General features: G+C 40.9%; 1 protein-coding gene across 1 annotated transcript in view; it reads right to left on the reverse strand.

Moving 5' to 3' along the window:
• The window catches only part of USH2A (usherin), a 505,359-nt gene that overhangs the window by 331,168 nt on the left and 151,171 nt on the right, over positions 1-23,020 (reverse strand). The window contains exon 20 of the mRNA XM_053667304.1: positions 22,394-22,624. Coding sequence (XP_053523279.1) covers positions 22,394-22,624 — 231 coding nt within the window. The remainder of the gene's footprint in view (positions 1-22,393; positions 22,625-23,020) is intronic.

Consider the following 23,020-nt stretch of genomic DNA (forward strand, 5'->3'; position numbering starts at 1 on the left):
GCTGTATTAAGTGTGTTTCATGGCTCAGAAAACCAGAGTGTAGGGTACACTGTCCCTTCTTGTGATTGCTAACTGATGACCACCACCCCCAGCTGAGGAATCAGAAGCTGAGAGAGAGCACATTGGGCTAAAGCATGAAAACAAAGGGCAATATCCAATATCAAACTAAGCCCTTTTCCTGGGGTTCAGGATGGAAACACATGACAATATTTATTCTTATTCAACACCCCAGAGACCCATTATGTCATAATCTTAACGGGGAATTAATTTAGTGCATAGGATTGTCTTTCTTTTTCTCTAGATCTTAGAAAATATATGTAACTGTTCGTTTCAGGGTTTTATGTTGATTTTTGCATTATTGCTTAAAATATGAATGATTACCATGTACATGTCTGACTAACTCTGAATGATGAAAATCAGGAAATCTCCTTTCCTTTTTTTTAGTAAACTTACTGATCGCTTAATTCCTTTTTTTTATCCCTTTCACAGAATTGTGGATTTACGAAACATTGAATATTATGATTGATTACAATACCTGCCCTATAATGAATCAGATGATTTGATCTGTCTTGTTGCTTAGGGGAGATCTGTTCCGTATATCGTTGTTTTGCCCGTGAACACTAACACAGACTTGTTTTGACTCAGAAATACTGAGAGATCTACATAATTAAAAGCAAAACTGTTTTCTGTGCTTTGTAAAAACAACTCGAGTCTCAAATTATAATGCCTAAAATACAGTGAGATTAATTTCCAAACCAAAGCAAACTATGTAGAACATAGATGTTTTGAAAATCCCTCACATATTTTTTCTATCCTGCATAAAAGATTAAGGAATGCTACACATACAGTTTGATGCCAGAGTGATTTCTACAGGCAAAAGCCTTTAAAATATATATTCTAATCAATACAGCCTAAACAAAGGAGGGTACTAGGGAGACAAATTTAGGAAACAATATCAATTCAATAAAATGGGGAGGACAGCAATATCCCAGGGAGCAAAACAGGTCAAAAATACTTATTCAAAAAATAATAAAACAGAAATCCTGAAGTTCCAAATGAGCTAACAGTATTCATCAGTTTAATAAAAGGATTTCATGGCAACTAGTATTTACAGATTGCAATTATAATACATTTGGGCTCATAGAAAACCAGCGTGGTCAAATCAATTTTGAGTCTATTTTTAAAGGGCAAGTATAAAACACTAGATAAAAATTACCCAACTAGTGAACATGCTCTTCACAGAGTATTTCTTTTGCCATAGTTCCCTACAATTCAGTGTCCACATTTGTGGCTGAAAAACATCTTCTCCAGAAAATGGATTTCACTGTCTTTGGAAATGGTTGAACGTGTTCACAAACCACCACCTGACTTTCTTGTAATCAGACACTGTCTGTAAGGGGAGTCAAGGATGGGCGGCAAGTCAAGTGCTAGGCCCAGGTGAGGCAGTGATTAAGGCTAATGACACAGTCTAGTGGCATGCAGGCCCCAAACTTGAAAAGACTTCATGTACCTGTGGTTCTCTGGCCAGCAGAAGTTGCATTCTCCAACTAGTGGGTCCCAACCTAGCCACCAGCATAGCTGCAGCTCATTCAAAGAAATAAAGCACTGAGCAGATGGAAAGAGTAGTTGTGTACCATAGCTATAACGACAGCGAATACGTAACGAAGGCGATTTACCATGACTATATGCCTTGGAGTCGGAGAAATGTGGATTTACATACCACCTCTAAAATGTACCACCTGTATGACTTTGGGCACGCAGACAACTTAATTTACCTTCTCTGAACCTATCTGACACATTTGAAGAGGGATTAAATGAAAAACTTAGTGAACAAGTGAACAACTTAGTACATCGTCAAGAGGGAAAGGATGCTATTAGTTAGCATAAGATTTCAATGGTCAGAAAACTATGGTCCATGTTCCATGATTTGCTGCCATATTCACTCAACCCCTTTCTCTACAGACACATTCAAGTTCACGCTTACTGTGATTTGTGATCTCAACTCCAGTCAACGCACGCTGACACCACTGCCATCCACTGTCATCAACAAAACGTCACGACTGTTAGAATGAAAGGGGGGTCTTAATGATTACTTACTGTAATCCCCACATTATACAGCAGAAAAGTGAACCAAGTGGGAAGACGGCTACTGTCAGGGAATGACTTTTCCCCACTAGGTGTGCCCATGCATGCAAACAACTGCCTGAGAATGGCACATACTCAGAGAAGGGGGCCTGTTAACCTTGTGAGAAGATTAAATCACACATGCATATCAGTATGTTCGACCTTACCAATGTGGGTACAGTAAACAGCAGGACACTGAAATAAAGGATTAGAATACTTGCTCATCAGGATCCAGCATTAATAGTCTGAAGTTGATCATATGTATTGAACAATGAGTTACAGTCAAAGCTATTATTAATAGTTAGTCTTCAGCATAGTCCGGAAAAAAATACATGAAGTCCAGCATTTTATGTGATGTGTGTATTGTAATAGCTATGAAGACAATTTGTGTGTTTGATTAGTATCAAACAATAGTCTTGCATACCAGTGTGATCAGAAAGTCTCATAGAAGAATGTTGCACAGGAGCTCAAGTTGGCGCATTGAAATAAGTTGCCGTAAATGCACTACAGTCAGCAGGAGCTGATGAGGAAACCATGACCTCCACGCTATCAAGGTCTGAGCCCAGGCATTGTGAGGGAATTTGAAAACAATACTGCTATGTTATTTCTGCGAGTGGCTGAGAAACCTCATGCAGAAATACACGGTCCAGTTAATTATGTTGTATTGTCCAGGATGAATTTTGAGTTAAACCCACCACTCCTGAACTTCTGATGAAATACTGGCTATTAGATCTTTGGGCATGTCATCCAGTTGCTCAGGTTCTATACACCATGCCACTCTGTATTTCCAAATTGATCATTTTTATTAAAATAAATTAAATGTGAGAAACTAACTGTAGGTTAGTTTCCTGAGGACTGGCACATCTAAGGGATGAATGACCCCACCTGGAAGCTAGAAGGAACCAGAATTGAGAATTAAAATGCATCACGACCTCAGGATGAAGGACTGACTATGTGAAATTGCTGACCCCAATCCAACAAGATTCTTTGTTGGCCTGAAAAACATTCCTTTGAACTGGGGAATTATGACCATTTACACCAGATGATCAGACTACTTACTCAAAATTAAATAATGTGTGACTATTTTGCCCTATTTACTTGACTTCCAGAGTTTGCACTCAGGATGGGAAATCCCGTGTTTATAAAGTCAAGTGGCAGTACCTTTAGCAGAGCAAATCTAGTGAGTTTTCTCAAGCAGACAAATTTTGCTAATATACTTGCTTTACACAAAGTAAGAACAACATAGTTTGGATTTAAAAAGAGAAAAGATGAATGCTTTAACATAACGGGGGAGTTAAATCCACTAAGAAAATATTTTTAAAAAGTTTACTGGTTTATTCTCATTTTATTTCAGTAATTTCCCAAAAGAACTTTTGGTGAGATACAGAAAAAATGTTATTGTACCAGAATCACAGCATTGCACCCAAACCACAGGTAAAAAATAATCTCACGTTGGTATGAGATCGTACATGTTTTGAAAGCTGACAGGATACATGACGATCCTGTGTGTCCTGGTGTTTAGGAAAACGACTCATATATAGGGAACCCCTTGACAGAGAATTGTTCAGCGAGCCCACACACATGTTGTATGGCTCAAAAATGCAGCTTTCAGTTGAAGAAAGGCAAACAATAAAAGAAAAATAAAAGTTTTGGTGCAGCACGTTCAAAACTTGCAGAAAGTCAAACAAAATGCTGCCATCCCTGTCTCCGCTTAAAGAACCCGTGCGGTTATCTGCTCTGCCACCCCTGCTCCCGACACGGCACTTTTTCACGCGTGTGAGATTTCGTTAATTTTCTCATCCACTTCCCCCAGGCCACGGGCACAGATCCAGCCGCAGAGTGTTCTATCTTTCTTGCCATTTTCCGGCACAGCAAGCCCTGTCTTCAGGCTCATCCTTGCTTTTTACTGACCCTTTTATTGACTTCTACCTGATCACTGGATGGACTTTTAATTTTTATTTGACTCTATTCTGGCCATAACATGTGGATGTTATATAACAGATGTTTGCGCTGCTTCTGACTCAGGGCCCAGAGAAAGAAAATACCTTACTTTGATGAAAAGACAGGGCCTGGCCTCTGTGTGGCTATCAGCCCAGAAAGATTTCGGGAGGACAGCTCAAGGCTAGGAGACGGCAAAAGGGTAAGAGAGAGAGAAAACCAGACAGCTGATCCATTCTCCTAGGAAACATTCACTATAAATAAGCTTGAATATTCGCTGTTCCTCCTGCTAAATGAAAACTACAGCTTCCAGGTCCCACACTTACCTGAACACAAAGAACAGCCATCTTTTTGGGGGGTGCCACCCCTGTTTTTACCCCACTATCTACCTCTGTTCCTCCAACTCTGTTTCCATCCCCTCGATTCCTGCTCCACCTTCTTAGCTCCAGTATTTCTTTTAATTACTAATGGCTGAGAAATATCAGCCAAGGTCAGGAAGTAAGTGTGGGAATTGCATCTTCCATATACTGTCCATTTTTGCTTAGACAGACTCTCAACTTGCCTGAAATTGCTCCCACGGGCTTACACTCGCCCATGTCACCACTTTGGAACAAAATTCATATCCCATATACCCTAGGCGCAGGCTGTTAAGAAATCTTGAAGTTATAATGGACCCTTGAGTCACAGCTGACGCAAGGTGTTGAATATGTTCCTCTTCTACCGGGAAAATAGAAGATAAAATTCCATTTCCTTTCCTCTGCCTGGGACTCTCTGCCCGTGTATTGCTATTAGCTTACAGATTGACTATTCAATGTGCTTGATACTTACACTAATAACAGTCAGTGTTTTATCACCTGGAAAATAGACAAAAGATCCTAACTTAGAATAAACCAAAGTGTTGATGTTTATGTAGTCTTCCTGAAATGCACTTCTAAATAGATTCACTTCAGCGAGTTCCAAACCTATCAGCCAGACTTTTTATAATATGATCCTGCTGTTCAGTACTTTCCTGAGTTCTCATTTGCATGAGCATTGATCTTCTGATGTCACGCCTTACCCAAAAAAGCTCTGCACAGTCATGCCCTGTCTCTCTACTCTTCCCAGGTTGGGGTAAAACACACACACACTTAATTTGAAGGCAATTAACTCACCGTATGCAAATTTTAAAATGAGTCCTTCAAATAAGGGCTGCTTTAAATGTCTTTAAAAGAAAACAATATTCTAGTTCTTATCAGATGGCATTAAGAATAACCTGGCTTTCTTAATACAAGATTTAAAGAACAACAATTTTACAATAAAAGTTAGGAGAATGAAGTTTCCCATTAGCATGGAGCCCTGCTCACCTACTGAGCATCACGAAATTCAGGCTCCGTGAGGGCAGGAATTTTGTTTCATTTGCTCTCCAGCGACATGCGCAGTGAACAGCACATAATAGGTGCTCAATAAATATTTTGAAGGAGGGAGAGTGAATTCTATGGAATATTTATATGGAGCACTGAACTTTCTAAACTTCTTAAAGTCCTGGATTAGACCATGCTTCTTTAGGCATCTTTATACTTTAACCCAGTGCCTGGTACTTTCTTGCTAATCAGTTATTTGTCTAAAAAAAAAAACAAAACTTTCACATGGAAGGGGGCAGATACAACCGTACAAAGGTCCACTAGTCCAAAACCCTCTCTCCCACAGAGCTGCCATTTAATCTCATGTTCAGGGTTCTGAAGTCACGTAACTGGATGTACAGTCAAGGCAAGGGCAAGAGAAGCCCCAAAACACGCAGCTGCCATTGACATACTATCAAAGTGACATCTGTCAAATCAGCCTACTGTCCAGAGCAAGGGCCTGAAGGGATGGGGCACGAGACAGGTGCATCTTAGCTGGAAAGAGGCGGCAGCTGCCCGAGAGTGACCACGCAGCAGAGCCGGCCTCGAGGTAAAAGCCCCCAAGGGGGGCACAGGCAGCCTGGGATGGACAGGGCTCCCGGGAGGCAGGGCGCTGGACCGAGCAGGAGAGGCGCCCGAGGCACAGCGACAGCTCCACCTTTTCCTCAGCTTCCCCAACAGACGTTTCAGCATTTCCAACATATGTCCTTCCTCCACTGATGAAACAGAACTGCTCTCCAAAGAGATTTGCTCCTTTGCACTTTAAACTTTGTGACCAACTTTTAAAAAAAAAGAAAGAAAACAAGGGTTTTCTTGTTTTCTGCCCCCCATGGGTGGGGCTGAGTTCCCATTTCCTCAAACTACAGTCTTCATTCCTCCACCTAACTTCATAATTGGGCAGATTCTGCTCCTTGGTGTGCAGAAAAGGGAGGCGAGGCGTATGTTACTCGACTTCCTGCAACTCTAATTAAGCTCCATACTATTGGAACCCCCAATATACACGTTAACCTCAGAAGAAAACAAAAATTAGAGCCTCTTTCAACAAGACGCCTGGGAGGGGGGTCATTAAGCATTTCTGCTTCCTCCTCCCCAGCTCGCTGCCACAGCCTTCCCGCAGGGATCCTGCAGGGGTGCTCTGGGCTCTGGGGGGGAGCACGCCACCCTGCTGAGGCTGAGTGTCACGGGAGTCCTCAGAGGCTGGCATTTTCCCTGAGCCTCTCCTCCATCCCCTCACAAGCTCGACATACAGTCCAGGAGCCTCTCAGCACAGCCTGACTCCTGGATTACTTCTTTACGCAACTTGTGTGCACAGTTCAAGGAGTCGGCAAAGGCCCTCAGCTGCCATGAGGGGCTTGGTGGCCAAACACGTGACCTGCCCTTGGTAACATTTTAGTATCGGCTACCCGCCTTCATTGGGAAAACTCTTCTCCTTATAAAAAGTAGTATGATTATCTGTCCCCTCCATGGACTTGTGAGGCCCTTGTATTCTCGGGATCTGAGGATGTGACATGCGATGCTATTACATTGTTTATACAGTAAACTCTTGAACAACACAGGGGTTGGGGGTCAACCTCCCATATAGTCAAGAATCTGCCCACAGCTACAGTGTGTCACGTTATGTTGAACAACATGGGTTTAAATGGTGCCTGTGTACATATATGTGCAAGTATGTAGATATTTTACGATCAACAATTTTGAAAAAACTTGCTATGAACCACACACCCTAACTCAGACAACAAAAACTTATAGTATGGCTAAATATAATAAAGTTACTGTAAATGCAGTTTTTCTCTTCCTCACAATTTACTTAATGAAATATGTATTAATTGATTGTTTATGGTCCTGGTGAGGCTTCTGGTCAACCGCAGGCTATAAGTAGTTATGTTTGGGGCCAGTCAAAAGTTACATGCAAATTTTTGACTACTTGGGGGTCAAAATTCAAGGGCATTTCCCCACAATGAAAGTCTTATTATAAATAAAAGAGTTTCCAGCTTTGATGGGAAACATGTCAGACTGTGAAGCACTGGCTTCTAGTTCTGCTTATCAGGTCCTAAACCGGTTGCTTTCCTCTTATTTGTTGGGAGACGAGAAACACTTCTCCTCCCTGAAATTCCACTTTCTCTGTTGTAAAACTAGTTGATTCCACTCGCCACCCCATACAACACATTCATTATCTCCTAATATTGTTGAAAAATCAGGGAAATCATATATGTGAAAGTATTTTTGAACAAGGCTAACATGTTATGCAAATGTAAGCTCTTTTAATTATAAGCCCTTGCATTCAAATCTGATTTGCTTTTACTCTTACACTTCAATGCCAATTCTAACTCAATTTAGTCTCCACAGCTTAATTATGCCTGGACTGATAAAGTTTTAAATATTTCAATTTTACCTAACCTACTCTAAGGTTTAATCTGAATCCCCCGCCCCACATGTTTTAAACCCATTACTTCCTGAAGCATCCTTGTTGACTAATGAGAAAAACAGGTCCCTCTGCTCCCCCAACCCTCTCCCGACATCTGTATACAGTTCCCACGCATCCCTTCTGTCTTCTCTCCTAAAGACTGAACATCCTCAGCTCTCCCTGCCTTTTCTCATTTTTTGTTGCTCTCTTCTGAAACCTCTGACCAATTTGTCTGTTTTTTAAGTGTGTCACCCCAAGTAAAATGTGGCACCCCTTCCTGTAAAGATCTAAGGATGGCCACGTGGAGTCCCATCATCACCTTTTTTCTTGTATCCTTGACAAGTCTGCTAATGCAACAAAGGGCAGCATTACTTTCCTCCTCCCCACCTCCCAACGGCATCACACTGTTAAGATGCTACTAGGCCCTGACTGGGTAGCTCAGTTGGTTAGAGCATTGTGCCCATTTGCCAAAGATGCTATCACACTGTCTTTGTCAGGTGTCCATTAGCGTAAATCAGAGCGTCAGAGGATAAAAACGATGGGAATTAACTTACTACTCTTCCTCTTAGCCACATTACCTAGGGCAGCAGTTCCTAACTATTAGGTTCTAAGTAAACATGGAGTGGACCTATGAATATTCCTCAGACCCCAGATGGTCATGTTTTCATGTTTTTTATTGGATGAAGTCCTTACATTCATGATTGGAACATACTAAAGAATAAAACAGCCGTGGATGATTCCAGTGGGATTACTTGAGAACACAATAAAGTTAGTTTTGTAAAAGCAAGTAATCAGAATGAAATGAACAAAAGGTCTTAACTGAATTTTATTTACATAATGTTGCTCTTCACTTATGTGAAAGTTCCTGGATATTCTGCTAGAACTCCAGGACCACAAATCATGAAAGTAATGACCTATTATCTTAACATCAATTAGTGTACGTGATAGATGACCTTATGGCATTGAGCTGGACTGTCAAACTTGCTTAATATTTGATTTTCCAGGAGGAAATCTAGAGAAAATAAGGAAGGATTTGGCAAGGTCAGAAATTACAGCATAGGAGCCTTGGAATTCTATTGCATCTGCTGAGCAGAAAAAAAATCCTACCTGCTTTTCTTAACATCGGAATACCGGTCAGGAACCCAGGAGTTATATCAGAGCCTCCTTTTGGAGGGACCAATAAATGAGAGAGAGAAAATGTAATCTCATGCAGATCACGAGATTGGACTTAAAGGGACCTGGGAGAGTAATGATACCCTTTTATTCTCTAAGTATTACCCACATGTTATCTTATCAGACTGGCTAAGAATCTGTTGCCACCACTTTATACAGTGAGAAAATATCAAGTGCATCAGTAACACCATGGCTAATCTTTCTTAGCTCTTCAGGTGAGAAAGGACCCATAGTTTAAACACAGTCCTTCCAAGGGGGAGAACAAAGGGGAGAGCAAGGGATTCTCCTACAATTTTAACCATCCTAGAATAAATTATGCACCCTGGACTGCAGACACATTTTTAAATAGTTGACAAACACACCTTTAGGTATGGTTTCCCACGGAAAATACACAAAGCCAAACTCACCTAAACAACTTTCATCAAAGCTTTAAGAATATCGTTGGCTATAGTAAATACATATCTTTTGAAAATAAGCCCCAAGAAAGTTTGTTTGTTTAGTTATCAAGTACATATTAGAAATTTACATCATAGTAGAAATTTCAAGAAGGACCTGAAAATGATAAAAAATGCATTTTAAGGACAGTTTAGTCAGGCAGTAGAGTATAGAGATAAAAAAATGATAAGACCCAGGATAAAGACGGTCTCTGCAACAAACGGTGTTAGAAAAACTACAGATATGCATGAAATGAGACCATTTTTCTTTCACTGTATATCAATAAAAAGAATAAACCAAAAATGGCTTGAAGACTCAAATGTAAGGCCAGAAACTATAATACTCTTAGAGGAAAAAATATGTAGTAAACACTCCAACATTGGTCTTTGCAATATTTTTTAGATTTGTCTCCTCAAGCAAAAGCAACGAATGCAAAATTAAACAAATCAGACTGGTCAAACTGCAAAAGCACCACAAAGAAAATCATGAACATCATTAAAAGGCAAGCTATGTCATGGGAGACATATTTGCAAAGGTATATCTGACAAAGGGTTACGATGCAAAATACATAAATAACTCGTACGATTTGACATAAAAAAAATCCAATTACCAAATGGGCAGAGGACCTGAATAGACATTTCTACAAAGAAGACACAGAGATGGTCAACAGACACATGAAAAGATGCTCAACATCACTGGTCACCAGGAAAATGCACATCACAACCACCATGAGATATCACCTCACACCCGTCAGAATGGCTGTCACCAAAAAGACAACAAAGGTAAGTGTTGGCCAGGATGTGGTGCAGAGAAAACCCTTGTATACTGTGATTGTATGAAAAAAAACAGTAGGGAGATTCCTAAAAAAAAGTAAAAATATAATTTACTATATGACCCAGCCATTCCAGTTCTGATTATTTATCCAAATCAATGAAAATCACTGATTTGAAAAGACATATGCACTCCTATGTTCATTGGAGAATATTTACAATAGCCAATATATAGGACCAACCTAGGTGTGTGTGGAGAGATTGATGAAGAGGATGTGACACACACACACACACACACACACACACACACACACACACACCCCACACTGGAATACAACTCGTAAAAAAGAATAAAATCTTGCCCCTTATACAGGTGACTATTACTTAATTCATGGATCTATCCGTGCCTCTCGGTGTGGCACTTCATCCACATACACAGCCATTCCTTCCTGGCTGCCTTTCACTCTGCACCCCTAAATGCTTTGTATTCCCCTAAGGTCTGCCCTTGGCCCTGAGTCCTTTGGCCCCTTCTCATGACTTTCATTCATATGTCCGTGCCTCTTTTAAGATAAGAATCTTTGCTTGCATATAGTGACTCAAGGTCCTTTGAGCCGAAGAAGAAATTTATTTTCTAGAGATAATGGTGGTTCTAGAACTCAGGTCTAAGAACAGATCCCAGGTCAGGGAAAGCACAACCCCTAATTCCTGTGAGAAATGATCAGTTCTGCTCCGGTCTGGCACTCACACGTGTCCTGACAAAGATCAGTAGAGCAAGGCCCATGGTACCAAGAGGCTGGCCATGTGTCCCTCCCTGGGGGAGGCACGGGCAATGTGGGAAGATGGGGTCATTTTGTGGTGGACCAAGAGCCTAAAAAATGCCTGAGACAACCACCAAATCTATGCCTATACCTCAGACTTTTTTCCAAGGTTGAGTCCCAACCAGTATTTGAGGACCTTTTTATCGTAATTATTTGCTTGGTTTTGGCTACAACACTGTTCCTCAATGTGTCATCTTACCACGCCCACGAAACAGAGATAATGGCACATTTTATATCTGAGGGGGGAAATCACCTCAGAACAGGATACTTGCTGAAAGTTTTTAATGAGGCATTAACAGCTCTGTAAATGAAAGTTCTAATTTTGCACAGTCTTACGAAGTAAACAAGGAGAGAACAGCATCAGATGTAGCCGGGTGCTTGCTTCCTCCATTCCACACGTTTTAAGTAGGTGTCAAATTGATTTTGCAATCCTTAATTACATTTCTCTAATTTTTTTCCGACTACTGAATTTATACGTATGCAGAAGAAATCAGTTTTTAGCAAAGTAGTTTTCTCAGTTAAACCTAATAACACAGCACATTAACACCAATTACAACACATTATCGAGGTTCCGTAACATCCACGCAAGGACTGGTCCTCCGCATATGCAAATATGTATTTCATATTTTTACTAATTCAATTATTTTTATAATAAAACACTTTAAAAATAGACTAATGCCAGCCCTTTCTGTTCATAACATTTTTTGTGCCAGTGTGAGAGCATAGGAAACCCTGTTCTGCAGAGAAAAATAATGTGTTTTTTGAAAAGATACAGATTCTTACTATCAGCTTAGTTTAGTAACTTTTCTTATGCTCTGTAATATATAGTGGTTAACAATTTGTTGCAGGGGAAATTTGGAGTGTTGAGCCTAATCTAAAGCATATACATTGTTTAACTCTCTACCTAACAGCGTTCTAGACCAGTAAATTAAATAATATAAACAGTGATTTTTATTTCTCTACATAAGGTAAAAGCAATTTTTCCATTGCAAGGCAGATCCATGGTTCTCATACCTGAATGCTGCAAGAATCACCTGGAGAACCTGCGCTGGCCTCCATCCGAGTGAGATGTAACTCACAGCATGGTAAACTGCATCCATATTAAAGCTTCACATAATTTGGGAAGTGCTGAGAGCTCAATGCCTATAAAACCACCCCTGGGATCACTCTCATGGGCGGACAGGTAACTAGTTTGGCAGGCAGGGGGCCGACATGGGTTGAGGCTTCAGGCCTTAAGAAGATTGGTCTACTTCTGGTTTTCATCTGCTGATAGGGTTTCCGTCCAAAGCCTGGCATGTTTACCAGGGCCCCTTCTCCTTCGTAAGCCCTGAAGTCTAATATTTTGTCTCTCAAGCCATGCTTTTTCCCCTCTCAAGATCATGCAATAGAGGAATCCATCAATCAGGAAGAGAAAGCCAAGACAAACAAAAGCCTCACCTAAATTGTTCTTCGTATTTCTAGAGTCTTGATCCCGCAAGTCCTGGCAGGTCTAATGACTCAGTAAACTTTTTAAACATATTTTTAAAGAAATTTTATCCAGTTTTTTCTCTTTTTTTTCCCCCTGTCCTCAGCAGGAATTTTTGATATGCCTCATAGCTGGAGACAGAAGTCACTTGTAATTATTTAATTACATGTTTGATGCAGGATGTCTCTGCAGGATCTTAGGCTCCCTCAGTAAGGGACTGTACCTGTTTTGCTCAATACTCTTTCTAAAATACCAGTCGTAGCAACTTACCAAGGGAGGGGCAATGAGAAAGAGCTGCAGGTGGAGTGACCAAATGATTGTGTTCCTCCATTTAAATAAAGGTGGATGGAGAAAGCAGAGTCAAAAGGCTTTAAAAAACAGTTTGCAGAGAACAGAAGTGGAACCCTGGTGATAAACATTGCTTTCTTTCTAGATTTTAAAGTATATAATGGTACAACAGGGTTGAGGGGCACATCAGTGGGAATGAAGAAAAGTCCTTTGTTTTGAAAAATTATTGATTATCTTGAAAAAAAGCACCCACAGTAAAGAAGTGGGGGGAATGCAGGCGACAACAGATTTAGAAGTGACTGGTAAGTAAGGACATGAACACATGGAGTAGTCTCATTTTAAGAAGACTGCTTACAAGGTAGAGAAAAGAAATGGGGCTGCAGGTCCAAGTTCACATTCAAATGTAAAGGTCCCCACTAGAAATGCAGAAATGAGATGCCAAACATCTGAACTCTAGAGAAAGGAGACAGGTCACTAACAAACCAGAGACCAGAGCTTCAAAGATGGCATACAGTGAACACACATGTAGCAGAGAGAGGCTGTAAAAGAGTTTCATGGAGATTGATGTGGTTGAGACACATAAAATGTAAGGAAGGAAGGAAAAGCACCTAATTTAAAATCCTGCATTAAAAAAATGTTGCCATAAATGCATATACAATAATGACCACGCAGATACTGCGGGCTCATCAATGACTGTGATTCGAGCACTGAGTTCTGACAAGACTCCATCCTAAAGACGAGCACAGTGAGCCTCGGAGCAGGGAGGCAACTCGTGCTGTGAAGCTGCTCACAGCACGTGGAGAAGCCAGGTTTTAAACATGGGGGAATCTGACCCCAGGGCCCGGCTCATGACTATTGCCATGGCCACTTCCGTCAGAACTCCAACGCCCACATCAATACCTCCACGGCCCCTGAAACAGAATCCAATCAGTCTGATGCTGTTAACCTGTCCATGGCATTGATCACTGTTGTTTATAAAGCACTTTCAAGATTGGAAGTGCTTTTTATTGTACTATATATGTTTATTATGACTCTCTTCTGAAGCCTATTGCAATAAGGCCTAATGCTATGTGTCGGTAAAAGTGTCAAGATGTTCATTAACCTCAAAATTTAAAAAGCTTAAGGAGATCCTGTGTCCAAGAGATGGGTAACACTCAGTTCCCAGAGAGCTATGGCAGGAGAGAAAACAGCTCCTGGCATATAACCCTCTCATCATAACAATGGGCACAGAAGTACCTTCACCAGCGACGAAGGACCATTAGCGAGAATTTCCTTTAGTTTCCATTATATAGCTTATTACATAATTTCTTACACATTTTAGGCCAACAGAGACTCAAAAAAATCACACTATTGCTCTAAGTCATCCATACGTCCAAAATGGTAAGCAGAAAAGCATTCAGGCAGGGCGGGCAACTGGATGGAAATCGGCAGCACGTTTTGGAGCAAGAGGATGACAAGCAAGATTACTAGTTTGAATAGCAGTGTGGAGGAGAAAGGAAGGGTTGGTACAGAGACCCACAGTGCAAGCCTGATGAGAGGGGAGATGCAGGACCCGTGGATGGACCCAAGCGACACACCAGATGAGCGGACGGAGATGGAGCAGTTGATGGGACATGAGGAAGGCAGCAGGGAGCGACATTTGCACAACGGTGGTAAACGCAGATGTCTCGGTGGAAAGCGTGTGTTTGGCAGTGTGGCATGGGCATGTGAGAACATGTGTGCGGTGTGCATATCAGGAGACAGTACATCTTGGCTTGATAACAAAAGAGATGGGAAAAGCAATGCTTTACACTGATTAAAAGAGTGTTACTAGCTAACAAAAACTGTTTGCTACAGTGAATGTTTTATTCTATCATAGTGGCATGGTCATTGTCAGCATGGCTTACAGGCCACATAAAACCCTGTGGAGAAACTGCATTTGTTTCAAGATATTTTTGATTAGCAAGCACTGCTATCTATCTGTGTGTGTGTGTGTGTGTGTGTGTGTGTGTGTGTGTGTGTGTGTGTTGATTCTTTCCTATTTCTTTTATCTGAGCTACACTATACTCATCTTTTGGCTTCTTGGCATTAGGAAAGAAGAAAGGAAAATGTATTGTTGATGAAAAAATGTATTAATTTTAAGAAATAGGACTACACTGTAGAGCTGGAATAAGCACACTACCAGCCTGCTGCCTGTTTAAAAAAAATAACAAGAAAAGAAAGAGGGACACCCTCACTCATTCACACATTGCCTGTGGCTGCCATCCCCCCGTCAGGGCAGAGCTGAATAGTTGGGACAGATACGTCAGGGCCCACAAATCAAAACTATGTCTGTAAATCCCTGCTCACACCAACTCTGAAAAGTTAAAGGGGTGGGGGGAGGGTTCTTCATTCAAAGGCAAGCTTGCCGTTTCAGTAATTTGACTTCCTTAGCAACAGTAAACGGGTTTACACATTTTGGCTAAAGAAAGGGAAAAGCCATGGGTTGAAATAATTCTGTTGTGCAGCCAGAGATAAAATTCGAAAGTGAAACTGAATCGACCCCCAGGCCAACCCCACCATGAACATTTCAAACACAAGTCAATGTCACAGAAATGTGCTTTGACATGTGACACCACAAAAATCCAAGGATTAGAACCCATGAAGTCGTCATGCACTGGCCTTTATGCTGAACACGAGGAATGGGGAAGAAGAACGGTCCTCTCCCATCCGACAGTGCCATTGACGCCACCAGAAGGACTTGCTGATACCTCTCTACTACAGGTAATGGCAACTGAACAGTCCAAGCATTAATTCTTAATATCCCTGGGTCACACCCCAGTTAGCCTGACTCCTGTTATTCCTACACATTCGAATCCTGCCCCCTCACTCCACACTGGTGCATGAGCTCAGCCAGACACAAACATCTCCTCCGTCACCATCAGACCCATGGCAAGGAGCCTTGTCATGGCCCGAGAGCCACGTCCTTCACTACTTTGTTTCCAAGTTCAATGTTCTTACTCTCATCTTTATTTTTCCACGTCATTACAGCTTGTTCCTTAAACCACTCATAGAGCAGATTCATAGACTTGTTTTTTCAGTAACCATGTCCAAAATCTGACATCAAAGGTTAAGTAAAATCTGTGGTCCAACTCTCCCTTGAAAAAACTTGGCATTTTATTTTGTTTTTTTTTAAAGCACTTTCTGGCAAAATTATTTGCTTCCAGTCACAGGAAAACAAATACTGGGATACCAAGGGTGGTGAAGGTCAGAATTAATATGCTTTTACTAATTAGTCACCTGAAGGACTTTGCTCTGCTTGCACCTTTATTATAACTGCTTATAATCAGCTTTCTTTTAATGAAGGGCTTAAACATCCCAATTTACTAAAAATAATAAAAAAAATAATAACAATAACGGAGAAATATCATGCTGTAAAAAATTATAAAATATGTGCTTTTAAAGCATATTGATTTTGGTTGCATTTCTCTTTTCACAGATCAGTAATTAACTGTATTCCTGGATCCTAAAAAGATACTAGTACAGCTATGCTGGAGAAGGCAAATGAAACACTCTGAGACCCAAATGTGTGACAATCATTTAGTGTCCTTGAACAGCATTCATATGAGGAAAGTGTCCAGAGTTCTCATCTGCAAGACAGTCAGCATCAGTAATCACATGTCCCGTGAAGACAAATAAAAGGGAATTACATCCAGGTGCTCCTGTACTCTCGGGTCCCCAGTGGTTTGTTACAAAGATCTCCCCGAAAGGCAGGTGCTGATTCTGGGCGGGGTCACCAGGAAAGGCAGTTTACAAGGCGGATGTGATTGGCATCTGGATGTCACAACAGTCAACCCTTCCCCCAAATGATCACGGACCTGTTTTGACTGATAGGAGAAAATAAAGCGACAGAGAGAGGGTCACCCCTGGAATGCTGATGTGAGTCATGTTTTCATTTTCTGTTCTTACCACATTGGGTTTAAATTGCGAGCCTTATGTGGAAAGAACAAGAGTTTCTATGTAAATCGAGTAGCTTTACTCTGAACTTCTGAACAAAATGGGCATTTTTCCCCCTCTGAGGACTCTGTCATCTATGTCCCCTTGCATTTGAAGCAGGGAGGGGAAGCTCAGGTTCAAGTTCTGTGTTGGCCAACAAAAGTACCACTAACTCCCTGTGACCGGGACATTATTTCACCCTGGGTATCTTCATGGCATTCCAGTTGCAAGCCCATGACATGATATTGAATTCGCTGCTTCTCTGCAGCCTCTGATATACCCCAAGAAAGGAATTTCCATTTGATGCTGAGCAATGCTCCCATTACCAATGAGTTCTTCAGATTAGTAGAGATGAAGAGCAAATTCATGTTCATCTTCAATTGGGGAGATAATGTGATAAAAAAGCATCATAACTGAATAACCTGTTTTAAGATCAAGGTGTTTTTCAACTTTGCAGATGTCTTGGTAAGAAGCTCTGTTTTGAATTTTTGAGGCTACTTAGATATTCTATAGTTGCAGGTTTGGAATTATAGAAGTTGAAGGCCCTGGTCATCTACAGCCCCTCACTTTAACAGAGGAGCATGACCACACCCACAGAAATGTAGTGTGCCCAATGTCTCAACAGTTGGTAGATTCACTTAACACTAAGTGACACAATTAAATATCTCACAGTAATAGAGAATACTGCATATTAATTTATACCCCAAATATCACATAGGCAACATACAGGCAACTGTATGTTGCCTATGTGATAGCAAGTGAATTAACAGAATGTTGATTTTATAAATTGCAGATGACGTACAACAACTCCTGTCTCATTGCTGGCACTTAATAAATATTTGTTCAGTAAGTAATAGGTAACAGCTAATGTTTAATGACTGTTAAGTAATGTGTATGGCAGACAGTGTGCCAAGTTTATAAGGTGGGCTACCTCCTTTAGTCTTTTCCTATCTGCTAGATATGTATATAGTACACAGCATTATTATCCTAATTTTAAAGAAAAGGAAACAGTCACAAAAATGGTTATGTGGTTTGTCTAATTACATTTAGCTGATAAATAATGAAGCCTGGATCTGAAAATTATCAGTCTGATCCCAAAGCCCTCACCCTCAATCATGTAAAAGAGTTACATGTAAAAGAGAGGGAGTCAATATACAGTCTTTAATTTATACTACAATGTAAATGACTGATAACACAGCTTTCCTGGAAATTCAACTTTTAAAAGAACACTGAATTGGAAAGGAGTAAACGGTCACATAAGGAAAAAAAAAAGTTCATCTGGTTATATTCCTGTGAAAAGATAGATTTTGACACAGTTCATTTATAATACTAAGCTTAATAATTTATAATATTAAGCAACATGTTAGGCCATATTCATATATTTGAATTGTTTTAATTATATGAGGTAAGATATTGCAAGCAAATAAGGAAGAAGGGTGAGTTATATAGAGAGATCCTTTCTTGAACTGCAAAAATTAGATTCTGTACTGAGACTTTTAATACTTTGCTCATGACTATGTAATAAGTTATGCATGTATTTATAAATCTTATCGTAGATGGGTTAAATCTGATATTTCTCACATATAAAATAATAAACATTATATATTTGTTTTTTAATGTTATTTGAAGATCTCCATTCAAAATTCAAGAATCATTTTACTTAGGAGTCTGAGATTTTAAAATAAATAATTCAAAATAAAAACCATCTAAGTTCTATTTGTACTTATTCACTTTCTAAATATAACTCATCATTTTAGAGATTCCTAGGATTTGCTCATTAATTTTGCCTCAGAATATGAAAACTGCATAAAACATACAGGAATGTGAGCTGAAAGGACCATCTGACTCACAATACACTGGCCCATTTAAAATAATTTTACTAGATGTTATATACTAGCTTTGAGTAACATTTTGGAATTAACTTCTCTGGGGGCGGGGTGGGGAGCTGCTCTCCAATTGCTTCTGAGCTTCCAAATAAATAACAGCAACACCATTTACAGTTTGTTACCTGAAAACCTCACAACTGGAAAACAAATCCAAAAAGGGTAACAGTGCTGGGTACAAAAATTTGGGTGATCACTATTTCAACTCCCAGCCTGTCTACTACTTTTAAACACTTCTTAATCCACAACTTCCCAGGAACTGTCCACATGTGCTCTGGCCCATTTCCATGGCAAAGCACCAGCTTTTGAAGCAAGAGCCTCCGATTTACACTTCCATCCTGACATTCAGTAGCTGTAGTATGGTGGAAAACCCACTTATCGGGGCCTCATTTCCTACACACCACAAGGGTAAAAATACCTCTCTTACAGAGCAATAAGGGGATTGGATGAGGGGGTATGTAGGTAAAACAAATGGAAGCTGCTAATTATAAGCTTACCCTCTATTTAGGAAGATGCATGGTTAAGAAAAGCCATGAGTTGTCCTGGTAAAATTGTCCAGTTCATTAACTGGGCAAACTTCATTAAACCATGGCATACCTTAATCAAATTATTCCACCAAACACACCAACTGGGCCGGAAAATCAAACAATAACTTGAGGGCAGAGGACTCTAATAGACACTTTTCCAAAGAGGACATAGGGATGGTCTGGCCAATAGATGTTCAGTGAAAAGATGTTCAGTGTCACTAATCAGCAGACAAATGCAAATCAAAACAATGAGGTATCACCTCACACCTAGAATGGCTATCACTGATAAATCAACAAACAAGTATTGGTGAGGGTGTGGAGAAAAGGGAATCTCCTGCATTGTTAGTGGGATTGGAAACTGGTGCAGCCATCATGGAAGACAGTGAAGAGGTTTCTCAAGAAATTCAAGATGGAGCCCTGGCTGGTGTGGCTCAGTGGATTGAGTGTGAGCCTGCAAACCAGAGGGTCCCCAGTCCGATTCGCAGTCAGGGCACATGCCTGGGTTGCAGGCGGGTCCCCGGTAGGGGGCACATGAGAAGCAACCACACATTGATGTTTCCCCCCCCTTTCTCCCTCCCTTCCCCTCTCTCTAAAAATAAATACATAAAATATCTTTAAAAAGAAGTTGAAATTCCCATATGACCCAGCAATCCCACTTCTGGGTATTTATCTGAAGACTACAAAACACTGATTTGAAAAGATATATGCTATGTTTATTGCAGCATCACTTACAACAGCCAAGATATAGGAGCAACGAGAGCTACCATCAATAGGAAATTAAATAAAGAAGAAATGTTACATGTATGCAACAGAATATTACTTGGCTGTGAAAAATTGAAATCGCATCATTTGGGACAATATGGATGGACCTAGAGGGCATTATAATAGGTGAAATAAGTCAGTCACAGAAAGACAAACACCATATGATTTCACTTATATGTGGCCTCTTAAAAACAAAATAAATGAACAAACAAAACAGAAACGAACTCATAGATACAGAGAACAAATGGATGGTTGCCAGATGGCAGGGGGTTGGGGGCTGGGAGAGAAAAGGTGAAGGGATTAAGAAGTCCAAATTGGCGGTTACAAAACAGTCACAGGGATGTGAAGTACAACTGAGGAAATATAGTTAATAATAGTGCAAGTACAATACTATCGTACTATGTACAATGTCAAGTGGGTACTAGATTTATCAGTGGGATTACTTTGTAAGTTATCTAAGTTTCTGATCACTACACTATACACCAGAAACTAGTATAATATTGAATGTCAACTGTCATTGAAAAGTAATTTTTTAAAGAAACATATGCACTAACTCGATGTAGACTGATTACTTTTAAAGTAAAAGAGAGCCTTAACATTAAGATGAAGCTGCTACTGTAAGGAGCCAGCCTTGCCGGAGAAAACGCCCCAGTGCAGAAGAATCTCTTCTTCCCCGGAATCCCAAAACTGCAGGGAGCCATTCAAGCCAAAACCGTGATCTCCCTGCCCCGTCCTTCAAGTGAAGTGCCCTGCAAACACATTTTCCGTGCAGCTGGAGGCTTCGTTATAGACAGAAGGACGCTGTTTTCGAGAGGCCGGTGCTAACGGCCTAACTTTTTTAAAGCAGAATTTGGAAACCTTCCCAGACGCCGCATCTGCCCCAAGCCCTTGCCCCTCAGAGTGTAAGGCCCGCTAGAGAGACCGCACAGACGACTAAATGTATTAACGGAGGACATGCCACTCTATCTTTCGCTCTGCAACAGGAGGTGATCCCATCAAAAATCTGTCTGCTGGCTAGGCAGCAAATGCAAGCTGACATGCTTGCTGGGCTGTCCCCAGGTGCGGGAAATGGATGCAGTCCCCTCAAAGAAGCACATCATGAGTCGTGTGTAGGAGCGCCAGAGTGGTGGTTTCCAGTTCCATTTCAAAAAAGGGCTCACTTTTAATCCTTAGATTCTTTTCCAGATAATTGTCGTTTTTTTCTTTTCCTTTGTTTGTTTGACTTTTAGAAATACTAAGCAGAAGGTTAGCATCTAGGAGCTCAGTGGTTGATTTTCTAACTCCCACGGAAGATACCGGTGTACCAGGGCCAGTACTTAAGCATTCATTAATCACAACATCTCTCAGCTGGAGGGCCATCATGATTCATTACAAACGTACCTCAGCAGCGAACTGTTTGCTACTTTAGGTGCAAAGAAAACAATGACATTGGAGCTATGTTTCATAATGCAAATTCCATTTCATTGCCCTCGACCCACACACCGTTTTAAAGGTGAGCTCTTGGCTCCAGAATGACTTTCTCACTGAGTAAATCAACAGCATTGTGAGTTTGCAGAATAATATAGATCCTATGCTTTGGAAATTGGGAAAGTGAAGTAGGAATCATCAAGAGTTACAGTTTTCTCTGTCTACAGTGAAGCCGTGGTCTTAGATACCGTAAGTCATAGAGGTAACAGGACGTCCAGAATCCTGTGGTAATGGTAAGACCAGGAGTTGGAGGAGAAAATGAGGCAGGGTTGGGTGCTGTTTCTGTTTACATTTTTGATATTTTATTGGCGATTATTTTGCATTGATTTTCACTTTAAAAATTATTGCACAGAGATATTATTTATATTGATTATTGAGTTTTCTGCTGCTTTTAAATTCAGTGTCTGAATTACAGAATTCCTCACTCTAGCACTGGCTCGTGGAAGGTATATTTTTCCTGAAATAACATTTTTTTTTGTAATAGTCTCCACGGAACAGGGCAGTATTAACAAGTTGTTCTACTTTTTATTTTTAAGTGACATCCCGTAAGTGTTAGGAATACTTATCTGAACAAAGATAAAGAGCTTTCTTATATTTTTCTAGAAGCTTCCATAACCACAGGGATATTGACAACCGCCAAGAGCATGGGGGCAGTCCTCATACTCATCCACCCCAGGAACTTTCCCACAGAGCCAGTGAATAATATTCTGATAAAAATGGCTGGTAATTTATGTCCAAGAACCATTTTCAGCACATGCTTTGGCCCAAGAAGACAGCCTTCCCACATCTGTTTTTTCTTTTCTTTCCTCCACTTATACCAGCCCCCACCCCCATTCAAAAAAGATAGAGATTTTCACTAAACACTCGAGCTAAATCCATCAAAGGGCTGAATTAGTATTTCTATAAACAGGCACAGTAAAAATTCATTGCAAAAGGGATATCAAAATAATACAAAACATTTCAGGTCTTTGAGCCTCTTCAATAAAGTGAGGTCAAACCCGCTTACCTGTAAAGTCCGTATTGATGGGGTGGGTGGAGCTGGGAAACCTGCAGTACCCGTGTCCCGTGAAGCGCAGCCCCTTCACCATCCTTGCCCCCGGGGCTGGGAGAGAGGGCTCTCTCCTTTCCAGCTGATAGACCGGAGAAGGGCCGTTCAGTTCTTCAGGTGGCAGCCATCGGGCGCTGATGGTGGTGCTGCTGACCGCTTCCAGCAGAGGAGGCCGCAGCCCAGCTGGTGCTGAAGGTTAGAAAACACCAGTCACATTCGAGAATTCAGGTGCTGTCTCTAGACACGGGTCCGCACACACGTGGGCACATGCCCTTGTGCATTTCACACTCAAAATCGAATCCGCAAGGCTCTCAAGTATGCAATACAGTTCTACGAACTACAAACACAAGAAAAGAGTTCATCTGAGATGGAAACAAAGAGTTAAATGACTAACAGAAGATGGCAGTGGCTCAGGGAATGCTCAGTTCACCCCCTTCCATGAGCAAAACGCAAAATGAAACATACACGTACAGAGACCGCGACTGCTCCTGAGACAACCGGGCAGTGAGAGGCCAGGTCCTGACAACAAAGGAGAGAAAAGGCAGAGGGGAGAGAGGGCCTGAGCTGGGACGCCAGGCAGCTCTC

Source organism: Artibeus jamaicensis, unplaced genomic scaffold (genome assembly GCF_021234435.1).
Source record: "Artibeus jamaicensis isolate MK-2021 breed Jamaican fruit bat unplaced genomic scaffold, CSHL_Jam_final contig_467, whole genome shotgun sequence".
In the NCBI taxonomy this organism is placed as follows: domain Eukaryota; kingdom Metazoa; phylum Chordata; class Mammalia; order Chiroptera; family Phyllostomidae; genus Artibeus; species Artibeus jamaicensis.